Consider the following 11,994-nt stretch of genomic DNA (forward strand, 5'->3'; position numbering starts at 1 on the left):
CCGTCCCCTAGGCCGGGCCGCGCGCTCCAGCCCGCACCCTCCCCCAGCGCCCCGCGAGGACTTTGGCTTTTTCCAGGAAATGCCTTAAAGGGATGCGGGGGGAGCGGAGGCCAAAACCAAGGGTCAAGTTCAGGCCCGAAGAAAGATACCCAGAGATGGGGGAGGGCCGTCGTTCCTCTCCTTCCCCTACCCGAGGCCCCTGTCCCCATCACAGCTGGAGAAGAGCGTCCGGCGCCTCCGGGAGAAGTTTCATGGGAAGGTGTCCAACAAGAAGGCAGGGGCGCTTATGAGGAAATTCGGCAGCGACCACACCGGAGTGGGACGCTCCATCGTGTACGGTGAGCGGCCGGGCCCTGGAGTTGGCGCTGGGACCACATGGTCTAGGGAGAGGTGTGGAGGGAGACCCTCTCCCCGGAAGTCCCAGCCTTGGGGAGACCGCGGGACCTGGAACTCCAACAGACCCCTCAAGGGCCCTTCCTTCCCTGACTCTCCCATCAGGGGTAAAGCAGAGAGATGGACAGGAACTGAGTAACGACCTGGATGCCCAGGTAACCTGCCCCCTCGCCCCAAGGACTGGGTAACCTGAAGGAGAGAGAGGGGACCCGACCCGACCGTGGTGACCCACTCTGGAGCAAGAGGGCCTGGCCACAGATGGTCCTCCACTCATCAACCGACCTCACGCACTTTTTCCTCTCAATCCGTTTCTGGCCGGGGCTTGAAACAGGCGGTGCAACAAGCCGGGCTGGAGAGGCCTCCAGGTCAGGGAAGGCTGCCTGGGGCTGGGGCTGCCAAGACTTCACGATAGGGAGAAGGAAGCCCCAGAAAAGGAAGCGGAGGGAAGAGGAAGACAAAGATCTTCCAGGAGGAGGGAAGTCAGAAAGGGTACTGGCCCCAGAAGAAGGAGGGTTAGGAGCTGGGGAGGAGGGAGGAGGGAACCCGTGTGTGCAAGGAAGGAATGAATGGCTTTGATGCACAGGTGCAAGATGGTCACCTGCCTCGTAAGACAGCTTTGGTGGCTGATAGTCTGAATGTCCCTGATGGAAAGGCCAATCACAGAGTTATTAAAGAGTATAATAAAGTATGTTGTCTCTTTATATACATAGAGCATAGGATTACAAAAATAATAGCAATACATTGACTGAGCATTTCCCTTGTGGCAGGACTCCAGGAACTGACTTTTTTTTTTTTTTTTTTTTAATATCTTTATTTCTTTATGTGGTGCTGAGGATCGAACCCAGTATCTCACACATGCTAGGCAAGCACTCTACCACTGAGCCACAATCCCAGCCCAGGAACTGACTTTTTTGTGGCAACAGTGACCCCATTAGACAGGTCCTAATATGCATCACCCCATTTTACAGACAAGGAAAGTAAGGCCCAGCATGATGACATCATTGTCCAGGTTCATGCAGCAAGCAGGTGCTAGCTGGGATTTGAACCCTGGCCACCTGGAATCAGAGCCTGGCTCTGAGATGCCCCTCAATAACAACCCCAGGGACAAGTACCTTGCCCTACTTTCCCCAGTTGGAAGGGACAGAGCCGGGATTCCAACCTGCCTCTGTCTGAATCCACGTCCCCAACACTTAGCCTAAGGCAGTGTGGCCTCAAGGAAGCAATATGTCAGTGTCGACAGCGTGTGGTGAGTCTTCAGGCAGGAAGAGGGTGTGGGGTCCAGGCTCCGCCAGCCATGCTCACTTGGGGTACTCTGAGGCTCTAGGCCTCAGTTTCCCTATCTGAGCAGTGGGAACACCAGGTACGCCCTCCTCCCAGGGCTGTTATTTGGATACCTGAGGCCACACTGGTGGTTCTCAGTAAGTGAGGCATGGCTCAGTCAGCTCCTGGGACTTAGGGGCACCGTATTCTCAAAGGGAGCCAGAGCCACCTCTCCCCATCCAGGAGCCACCGTGCAGGGACCCCTCCCCCAACAAACAAGGGTACAAAGAGGCCCGAGAGCCTTGCCCAGTTTCTGCCCCAGTGTCTCCATCTAGGACCCACCAGAGGACATGAAGCAGGATCGGGATATCCAGGTGTGTTGGTGGCTGGGACAAGGCCAGGTGTGGGATGAGGGAGGAAAGGCAGAGAGGACATCTGTCTATCTGTTCGTCCATCCATCCATCCATCCATGGCAGACAGCACAGGGGCAGGACAGGGACGCATTTGTAGGGAGAAGAGGGCTGACATTTATGGTTGTGGAGGAGGGTGACCCCCCTTCTCGTCCCCACCAACCCCATTCCACAGGCGGTGGCCACCTCCCTCCTGCCATTGACGCAAGCCAACCTGCGCATGTTCCAGCGTGCCCAGGACGACCTGATCCCTGCCGTGGACCGCCAGTTTGCCTGTTCCTCCTGTGATCACGTCTGGTGGCGCCGTGTGCCCCAGCGCAAAGAGGTGATGCTCCCAAGCCCGACCTTGATTCTGTCCCGTACTTCACTCCTGAGCCCCATCCTCAGCAGCCACCCCTCCGATCAAAGGACATGAGCCTCCGAGAGCTCGGTGACACTTCCAACCTTGGAGCCCGACTATGAGCTCTGATCTCAACCCGTGGCACCGAGGTGGGCTCCTGACCTTGGATTTGAGAAGCCAAACTCCTGCCCAAGAGCCTGACCCTGTGCAGTTTGGCACCTACGGAGTCAAACCCGAGCCCCGACCCACCACGGCTGGCTTCTGCCCGGGGCCTGTGGGGCAGGGGGCCTGTGGTGTGCTGCTCCTCAGGGAGTGGGGCCCCGCTGTGTGCCCACTGCCCTGGTGTCCACGTTGCCGCAGTGGCTGTCATAGGCGGCCAGTGTGACCTGCTGGACATACAGTCCAGCAGCTCAAGCACCAGCAGCCGCTGCGGTGCCACTGCACTGGCGACAACCCAGTGCCCTCTCCACACCCCAGGTGTCTCGGTGCCGGAAATGCCGCAAGCGCTACGACCCAGTGCCCTGTGACAAGATGTGGGGCGTGGCCGAGTTCCACTGCCCGAAGTGTCGGCATAACTTCCGGTGAGGGCACTGACCCCCACCCCACCCTCACTCCTGCCCCTTCCCAGTCCTGTCCCACCCTGTCCTGGCCCCAACCCCGGCCCAGCCTCGCCTTCGGACCCTCACAGCCCTGCCCGCCCCCAGGGGCTGGGCACAAATGGGGTCCCCGTCCCCCTGCTACGGGTGCGGCTTTCCCGTGTATCCAACACGGATCCTCCCCCCGCGCTGGGACCGGGACATGGACCGCCGCAGCACACACACCCACTCCTGCTCGGCCGCCGACTGCTACAACCGGCGAGGTGAGCCCCACCACCGACCGCTCGGGCAGCCTGTGTCCCCTGTGCGGCCACAGCCCCACCTGCGCTCATCTTCCTGGCTCCCCTTTCCTTGGCCCGAGTCTTGCCCATGGGGTTCTGAGGTCTCGCCCCAGTGGCCCACATCCAGGGTCCCGTGGCCTCTGTTCTGGGCTCCTGTCTTATCCCTGCAGTCCCAGCTGACCCCGTGTCCCTGGCTCTCTGTAGTCTCCATGTGCTCGGTTTCCTGCAGCTCTGTCCCCATAATCTGTGGTCCATAATCTCGGTCCCCTCCTGGCCTCCACAGAGCCCCACATGGCCCCTGCTGCCTCATCCCGAGTCTCCTGGGTCCTTGGGCCCCATGACCTCAGCTCCTCTCCCTCCCCAGAGCCCCATGTGCCTGGCACGTCCTGTGCACACCCCAAGAGCCGCAAACAGAACCATCTGCCCAAAGTCCTCCACCCCAGCAACCCCCACGTCAGCAGCGGCTCCACAGTGGCCACTTGCCTGAGCCAGGGCGGCCTCCTGGAGGACCTGGACAACCTCATCTTGGAGGACCTGAAGGAGGAGGAGGAAGAGGAGGAGGAGGAGGAGGAGGGCAGGCCCAGGGAGTGACCCCTGCGGGCGCACACACCAGACGCGGGCTCTGGATGCTCTGTGTTGTTATAAAATGTGAGCTCAAATCCGAGACAAGTGCCCTTGGGGAGCTGTCTGGGCCCGCGACACGGGTGGGGGGACTCCTGGGTCCCATTCTGGGGCTCTGGGGAGCAAATCCACAGTGGGAAAGTCCGGGACAGGCTCAGCACTGAGCCACAGAGAAGGTGCGGCCAGGACAATTTAGTCTTCTGCTGGGAAACACCCCGGGGCCAGGCGGACAGAGGCCCGGGCAGTCAGGGCCTGGCGGGTCGGATCAGCATGGCGGCCTTCTTGAGGGAGTATGCCCCGCCTCGGAACTCAGCCCAGTAGACACCATCCTGGTAGCGGTTTCGGTAGTGGCCACCACGGTGCCACACACCATTGAGGTTGGAGTGGGCACAGGCATGGTACCACCAGCCCCCGCGCTGGTACAAGGCGCAGTTACCTGAGGGGAAAAGAGTGGGTGTCCTCACCAGATTAAAGGAGCCTCCCCTGCACGCCACGTGCAAGGCATCTGCCAACCATCCCCTGGTCCTCCCCAGTCTTACTGAATATAAGCCCTGATCCTCCATTTCCTCTCCAAAATAAAAACCCTGGCCTCCCACTTTGTTTTTCAGAGTAATAGTCTTAATGCCTTCCCTGTCTCCTTTCCAAAGTACAAGACACACCTTTCCCACTTTTAAAATTAGTCATCATCACTCATTCCTTTATCAGGAAAAAAAATTCTTGCTTCCTTTCTAGAATAAGAGACTGGCCTGGGGTGGGTGCAGCTCAGTGGTAAAGAGCTTTCTTAGCCTGTGTGAGGTCCAAGATTTGATCCCCACCGCACCTGTGCGCACACGCACAAAAAGAGCAAGAGTGAGAAAGAATATCCTGGTTCTCACCCTATGCCCTCCAGAACAGAACAGAATCCTAATTCTTGCCTCATTAGAGAGCTAATCTAGGCTCCCCATCCCCTCATCAGAATAAAAGTCCTAGCCTTTCTTCTCTTGCTTTCCTATTCTGATACTTATCAGAGGGGAATCTTGTCCACTGCTTTTCATTCCCTACCCAGAACAGGAATCCCACCTGCCCTACCCTCCCTCCAGAATAAGAACTCCTACCGGAATAGGAGTCTCGGTCTCTATCCACGGTGCTGAAGGGTTTGTCGTTGTGCCAAGAAAGAGAATCTCCAGCGTCACCGTGGTACTGGCCAAGCCGCAGGCGATAGTGGTCGCTCTCAGGTTCCAGAGAGAAGCTATCATAGTGGGCACGTGCCCCACGGCCCCCCCAGTCCTCCAGGAGCACCAGCAGCTCGTGGTCCCCCCGGCTGGTCAGCTGATGCACAGGTTCGAGGCCCAGCCAGTATTCCCCGTCAGGCCGCCCAAAGCCCACCTGGCGAGACGGGAGAGTCGGGAGGTCAGGAACAGTGCCCTGGGCCCCCCGGCCTGCGCCGCCCGGCCCTGCCCACCTTGTAGTGCTGCCAGGTGGTGAAGAAGTTGACGGAGCCGTCCTGGCGCCGCTGGATCACCGTCCACCCTCCGCCCTCCAGCTGCTGCTCGCACCACGCAGACACCTCGAGCCGGCCCAGTCGCAGCTCGTAGACCCCACTCTGGCTGTGGCCTGCCCGGTGGGCCTCCGCACAGTCCTGCCACGGGCCTAAGGGCACAGGGATGAAGGCACAGCCGGGCCAAACAACTCCTCAGCAGAACAAGAGTCCTCCTTCTCGCTGGTCCCTTCACGAAACAGACTCTGCCCTCCCCTTCCCTCATCCAAGTAACACCAGCAGCCACTTCCTCACCTCACCTCGCAAGTCCTTCTCTCATAAGAGCAAACATGGAGCCCAGGGCTCTTCAGTTCTGTCATCTCCTCACCAGAATATATGTCCTGAACTTAGACTCTGAACCAACTCCACTCACCCAAGCAGCAGTCCTCCACTTACTGTCCCCTCATCAAAATGAGAGTCCCTCCCCTCATACTTTCTCTCCTATTTTCACACCATAGTAAGAAATTTTGTCTTTATATAAGCGTTTCATTATAAGATAAAAGCAGCCTTTCCTCCAGTCCTCTCACTATGAGAAGACTCTCCCATGAAAATCTTGACTCTTCCATTTCCTTCCACCCACACTGCAATGGAGATCCCCTGGCTCCTCACACCCCCTCATTTTACCTGATGGCTTGGTGGGGATCACAAGGGACCCTGCAGGCATAGGAGAGGCCAAGGGGCCCTGTTGTCTCCGGGTCTGGTCTCTCTGGGGCTCTGGGGCTGGGTCCAGCCTCCTGCTGGTGTTATTGGTGCTGCCCACCAGACTCAAGGGCACCACAGGCACCAGGGGCGGGGGCAGGACCTGGGGCGATGGAAAAAGTCAAGTGCAATTGCATCGATGCCTAGCTCAGGAGGCATGGTCTCCTCAGGGCCAGAGAGGATGTAGACTCTCCCAGTGCCCCAACAGGAACTTGGTGGGGGACACGTCCCAGCCCTAGGACTAAATCCCCCCAAATCCCCCCCTGGAGATTCTCTCTTGGTCATCAAGCACAGATAGAGCTGGGCTAAAATTCTCTTTGGTGCTGAGAGCTTAACTCAACTGCACCTCAGTCTCCTCTGTGAAGCTGGGATAACAGGAGCATGTCCTACCTGCTATTTAACAGATTCTCCCATCAACACCGTAAGATAGGGACTATCACAGAGAAACTATCTTTTATGCAAAATCCAGGGCCAGATATGTTCTAGAATTCAGAATGGCATGGCAAAATTCTGAATGACAGGGATGCACGGTCACTGGTCCTTGTACACGGTAATAATATGCTTGAGTGGAGAAGCATATGAATATTCACATTAAATGGATAAGTAAAGGCCATAAATAGCCCCCAATTATATTTTGACCCAAATAAGTAATGAAAGGAACGGATAGGAATCTCGTTTCCAGGTTTTTCGGATTTCGGAACTGCGGATAACATCGTGGGGTTGCAGAAGGCCCATTTCACAGATGATGTGCACAGCAAACAGATGCTACTGAGAAAGGCTTTCTGGTTACCTGCTGTTGCCCGCCGGCGCCCCCCGGGCACAGGCGCTCCAGGCGGGCGATGAGGTCACTCTGCTGGCTGACCAGCTGTGCCAGCTCTCGGAACTTGACGTCCAGCTGGTGGAAGCGGGCTGCGGCCTGCTGAGCCTCGGCCGACGCATTGAGCACGCGTTCCCCGAGCAGCGCCAGCGCAGCGGCAGGCTCCGCCCCCTGGCTCGGCCCCGCCCCCGTGCCGGCCTCGTGCTGCAGCTGCGCGCGCAGCTGGCCCAGGCGCGCGCTCAGGCCGCGGCTCTCCTTGCGCAGCGCGCGCACCTCGCCGGCCACTGCGCCGTCGGCGGCGGCCAGCCTCTGCAGCTCGCGCAGCAGCTCCTCGTGGCGGCCGACGCGCATGCGCAGCGCCGCCACCTCGCTGGCGTTCACGGCCTCGGAAGTGGGACGTGCGGCAGCCGCTCCGCTCCAGCATACGGCGCCGGTGAACTTCTGCTGGGGCAGCACGAAGGTGTAGGTGCAGCGCGGGGCGCCTGCCCGCGCCCACGACGCGCCCAGCAGGAGCAGCAGCGGCAGCGCGCGCCACCGGGGCACCGACATGACGTTCCTGCAAGCAGGGGAGGACAGGAGGCGGTTGCACCGGGAGCCCCCGTCCGGCCCCCCATTCTCAGGCCGGGCGACGCACGCGGGCATGCGTGTGTCCACTCCTGCTTGGCCGCGGGTCCGGGATCCGTCTCCGTCTCTTTCTCCGAGACGCCCCAGGGCGATCCCGCTCCCGATCCAGGCGCCCTGCGGTTAAAATGCCTCCTGCATTCATTCATCAAATGCTTATTGAGCGCCGACTGTGTGCCAGACTTTCTTCTAGTCGTGAGCAAAGCACAAAAGTCCCCGCCCTAGTGGGCAAGAAACAAATATAGGATTCGTAGAGTATATTAGTCAGCCGGTGCTAAGTGCTAAAAATAACGGTAGCGCGGAGAGGGAGGGATGTGAAGAGTCCACACAGGGGCTGCTTGAGAGGAGGTGGATGTGGACAGGGGAAGACTTCCAGGAGGAGGTGACAGCAGGAAGTCGTGGGAAAGTCTGGAGAGAAGCAACCCGGGCAAGGGTAACGCAAGTGCAAAGGCCCGAGTCGCCCACGCCGGCGGTATTAAGGAAAATGTAAGGAGCTGGAGCAAAAGCAGAGGGAGGATGCTTGCTTAGCATGTGCAAGGCCCGGGGTGCCGTCCCAGCACCTCAAAAAAAAAAAAAAAAAGCAGAGAAAGCAGGGTGGTGAGATGGGGGAAGGGGCAAGATCGGGGGAGGGGCAAGTCTGGTAACAAAGCCCTCCCCCTCCAACCCAGAGGGAGCACATCTGCTTCCCTTCATAACAGACCCAGGCCTCGCCAAGCCTGTGCGCCTCTGTTTAGATCCTGAATTCCTCCAGCCCCCTGCCCCCTCCCAGGGTCCCAGCTCATGACACCACCTGGCTTTCCTTACAGCAGCTGCCCCCCCCCGCCCCCGGTTTCCAGCACTCTGCCCTCAGCAGCCAGTGGACACCTTGACCTCAGGAATCTGTTCCTATCCTTCCTCTACTCAACCTTCAGTAGTTCCCACCTCACTTAGCGTGAAAGCCCTAGTCCTCCCAGTGACACACTCTGCCTCGTCCCCTCCCTGCCCTCACCTCCTCCAAAGCACCCAGGAACAGCACTTGGCCAGATCCTGCCTCAGGGCCTTGGCATTTGCAGTTTGCTCCACAGGCAACATTCTTTCTATTTTAACGTGCCCCCACCCCCATCCTGGTTCAGGTCCCACTAGATCTGGGCTGCACTCCCTGTCACTCTGTGTTTTTCAGTTTTATTCCCCACTCTTGCTACTAATTTGCATACCCCCACTGCATTCCCCGGGGTTTCTGGGGTTTCCTTGGCTGCCATATCCTGTGCCTAAAATAGTGCCTAGCACTCCTCCCCAGGCCCCAGGCCCCCAGGTGTTCCAAGTGCTCCTGCAGGTGAGCTCAGACAGGATCTTTGCTGGCAAATGGATACTTGTGGCCACCACCCTGGCCCTGCCAGAGCCACACCTATGGCCTCCTCACCTTCATCTCCAGGCCCACCAGGGTTCACACCTTTGCAGTCTCAGAAGGGGACATGCATGCCTGTGTGTGCTTACTGACCCTTGGAACCTACACACCTATCCACCCCATCTGCCCAAGTGCCTGTTTGTGTGGCAACAGGGACACAGCCTCAACCAAAACACAGAATCTCTGCCCTCCTGGATCTGATAGTGTCCTTGGGAAAACTATGGAATACTCCGCAGGGAAGTCAGAGCAATGGAGCTTAGGAGGAAAATCAGATAAGAAGAGGGAGAGTCTGGAGCTGGGGAGAAGGGACTTAAAGGGAGGGGTCAGGAAAAGTCTCACTGAAAAGGCAACACTTGCGCAAAACCTGAAGGAAGAGAGAATGGGAACAGCAGGGGAAGCCCGTGAGTGTGGAACAGAGTGAGCAAGAGGGAGAGCAGAAAATGAAGGCAGAGAGGTAGCAGGACATAGGGTGCACAGTATTTGGGGCCTTGAGGAAGACTTGGGGTTCTACTCTGAGTCAGGGGGGCCAGGAAGGGTTCTGAGTGGTGGAAGGGCCCATTTGCTATTGTACTGACACACCAAGAAAGAGCTGTCAGGGTCGGGAGGGTCTTCTCTTGCCCTTTCCAACACTCAGTCTCCCACAACAGGAATGGACCAAATCCTGGGGAGCTGGAATGTGTGTAAAACCCAGCGCCTTTCATGGTGTCAGCCTGGGGTGGTGAGCAGGAGGCCTGGGAGCCTCCTCCGCCCAGCCAAGCAGAGGGCAGGGTCTCCTGACAAAGAGAATCCGCATCCACCTGCACTCCCACCTCTCACCTCTCACGACCAAGACCCTGAATCCAGCGAAGCTCACAGCAGGCACAAGAAGTCAGAGGAAAAGCCGAGGGTCCAGGAGGGCCTCTGAGCTAAGGAAGGGGAGAGGCTGGTGAGAAAGAAGGAGAGAGAAGACTTGGTAACCACCCCCGGCCCCCAGAATCTGGGAGTGGAGCAACTGTAAATATTTAGCCTTTCCCACGTGAGAACTGAGGCAGAATTGCCAGACCCCCCCTGCCCAGGCCACCAGAGCCTGATAACACAGGTCAGTGCCCTGGACGTCCTTTCTCTTCCTCCCAGTGGAGCACAGAGCGTGGGAGGCTGCAGGCACTGGTAGGACCTGCAGGATCCCAGCCCCAGGCACACATCCCACATAGAAGGATAATGATGGAGAGCATCAGTGGGCACCTACTGTGTGTCCGACGCACCTCTAAACTCTACACCTTTTATCTCATTTAATCCTAGAAGCCCACTCCAGATTCTCTGTGTAGCATCATTTTAGAAAAGGGAAAAAGTTCAGAGAGGGTGAGCCACTTGCCTGCAATCAAGCAGCCAGAAAGGGATCACAGGGGATTCAGCCCAGTAGCTTGGCTCCTGAACTCACACATATAACACAACAGTCACATGCATGTGCACAACAAAACAAAGACACACACACTCGTGCCGTTACCCAACAAAACTGACAAAGTACTGCACAAAGCAGCAAAGATAGACAAATGAAGTTCATGTACACATGACTACTAGTTCATCTGGCACACCCACAAAGACAACGAGGGCTAGGGACATTGCTCAGTGGATTCCCTCCCCAGCACCATAAAAAAAAAGAACAAAAGACACAAGAAACACAACGAAGATCTAGGCAACAATTGTATGTTCAAAATATGGCCACACAGGCACACATCCAGTGAAACTCAAAGGGAAATATCCACGGGTTGTGGGTCCGGGTCTGCACCTCAGACATGAACACGCCAGGTACAAGTGGCCACACACAGGCAGCACAGAGACACCAAGCCGGCACACAGCAACGCCCAGATGCCCATCTGCCAAACCATGAATGTTTGTCCCTCATTCACTGGGTCACATTTTCACAAAAGTCAAATCACACAGGGACAGAACAGGAGGAAATAACCATGCAGTCATTTCTCAGAGATAGAAAGAGATTCATGCAGAGCCCCCCCCCCGCCCCCCGAAGCCGGCCGGGGCCTCTGACCTGTATGAAGGCCCTGCCGGCCAGCAGCCCAGCACCGGGGGAGCAGCCTCCTTCCCCACTTCCAACCGTCCTGAACTCCTGGAGTAACCCGAGTGGACTCCGGGGCTGCAAGAGGAAATGGTTGTCCCAGATCTGAGTGAGGCTGCCAGGCTGGGCTCTGGGCCGGGGCTGGGCCGGGGCTGGGCCCCCCACCCTCAGCCCCCGCTGGTTCCCCATTGGCAGCAGAGAGAGGAGAAACCTCCTAAGTCACAGACAGACTGAGGGAGGGAGAGAGGCCCCGAGTGGAGAGACCTGGGGAGAAGGGAGAGACAGGGAAACGATGGAGAGGAGAGGGGAAAGCTGGAAACCCACTGATGATGGAGACGACCGATGTTGGAGGAAAGGGAGGCCGAGATGGGAGGACAAAGGATGGGGAGGGGGCAGGGCCTGGGGGAGCCGAGAGAGGGCCTGGGCGGGTGGCCTCCCCTCCCAGGCGAGGTTTTGGGGGAAAGCCAGAGGCTGAGGCCAAGACCCGGGCTCTGGGTGGAAGAGGGCGGGGTGGACTATTCACGAAGCGCCCGCCGTGCCCAAAGTCTCCGGAAGTTGAGGTGGAGTTTCCATCCTCAGCCCATCGGCCGACAGGACGAGAATGAAAAACCGCCATGGCCCGATTCCCTCTCTGGCTCCTCGCGAGTGCCTGGTGCCACGGTGTCAAGCACTGTGTGCACATTCCGTCTCTTGGCTCGCAGCCCAGGGCAGACAGTTCCACCCTCACTTTGGGGTACTGCAGGATCCTCGAAGTGGAGATGTAATGGCGCCGCTGGACGAAATGGGCCCGGGCGGGATTCGAACCTGTGGATAGGCTTCTCCGCCGCCCGGAGCTGTTCAACCCCGCCCTGGTTTCCGTAGAAACAGGCACCGGTGTCTCCATAGCAACCCCTCCAAAGATTTCCTACTCCCCGCCCCCGCTCCCCTCGACGCCACTTAGTGCGCAGGCCCGCCCGATGACGCCATCGGCTCCGGCGCCGGAAGTGAGCCGCGCGGCGCCGGAAGT

The 11,994-nt window shown here is 58.2% G+C and overlaps 3 protein-coding genes across 14 annotated transcripts in view; 2 read left to right on the plus strand and 1 right to left on the minus strand.

The window, feature by feature from the left end:
• The window catches only part of Shfl (shiftless antiviral inhibitor of ribosomal frameshifting), a 13,067-nt gene extending 8,571 nt beyond the window's left edge, over positions 1-4,496 (plus strand). Inside the window, exons 3-9 of the mRNA XM_015488813.2 lie at positions 91-338; positions 499-548; positions 1,989-2,027; positions 2,239-2,388; positions 2,881-2,984; positions 3,108-3,262; positions 3,645-4,496. Coding sequence (XP_015344299.2) covers positions 91-338; positions 499-548; positions 1,989-2,027; positions 2,239-2,388; positions 2,881-2,984; positions 3,108-3,262; positions 3,645-3,871 — 973 coding nt within the window. The 3' untranslated portion in view covers positions 3,872-4,496. The remainder of the gene's footprint in view (positions 1-90; positions 339-498; positions 549-1,988; positions 2,028-2,238; positions 2,389-2,880; positions 2,985-3,107; positions 3,263-3,644) is intronic.
• On the minus strand, positions 3,902-11,916 carry Angptl6 (angiopoietin like 6). Of its 12 annotated transcripts, none has more exons than XM_048795235.1 (8): positions 11,793-11,916; positions 10,962-11,066; positions 9,755-9,838; positions 6,907-7,489; positions 6,042-6,219; positions 5,343-5,530; positions 4,996-5,266; positions 3,902-4,337 (listed from the first exon to the last, which is right to left on the minus strand). In XM_048795235.1, exons 4-8 carry the CDS (start codon positions 7,480-7,482, stop codon positions 4,147-4,149), a joined length of 1,404 nt encoding a protein of 467 aa, XP_048651192.1. In that variant the 5' UTR covers positions 7,483-7,489; positions 9,755-9,838; positions 10,962-11,066; positions 11,793-11,916; the 3' UTR covers positions 3,902-4,146. The 12 variants fall into 12 exon arrangements, with proteins under 12 accessions (XP_048651192.1, XP_048651190.1, XP_048651188.1 ...); XM_048795233.1 differs by having other exon boundaries at positions 9,755-9,843; positions 11,793-11,894; XM_048795231.1 differs by having other exon boundaries at positions 9,755-9,860; positions 11,793-11,894.
• The window catches only part of LOC107144953 (suppressor of SWI4 1 homolog), a 12,710-nt gene continuing 7,915 nt past the window's right edge, over positions 7,200-11,994 (plus strand). The window contains exons 1-2 of the mRNA XM_048795336.1: positions 7,200-7,206; positions 7,279-7,303. The gene's annotated coding sequence lies outside the window, so the exon portion shown is untranslated. The remainder of the gene's footprint in view (positions 7,207-7,278; positions 7,304-11,994) is intronic.

Source organism: Marmota marmota, unplaced genomic scaffold, assembly GCF_001458135.2.
Source record: "Marmota marmota marmota unplaced genomic scaffold, marMar, whole genome shotgun sequence".
NCBI classification, from domain to species: Eukaryota; Metazoa; Chordata; class Mammalia; order Rodentia; family Sciuridae; genus Marmota; species Marmota marmota.

Bases quoted from the DNA above. Each gene is read 5' to 3' on its own strand.
- Angptl6 (XM_048795230.1), bottom strand. From the start codon at position 11,177: ATGGGGAACCAGCGGGGGCTGAGGGTGGGGGGCCCAGCCCCGGCCCAG. The intron at 9,844-10,961 runs GTCAGAGGCCCC...CCCCTTCCTTAG, and splicing joins CCGGCAGGGCCTTCATACAG to CTCAGAGGCCCTCCTGGACC. The intron at 7,490-9,754 runs GTGAGAGGTGGG...CCCTGCTTGCAG, and splicing joins CAGGGTCTTGGTCGTGAGAG to GAACGTCATGTCGGTGCCCC.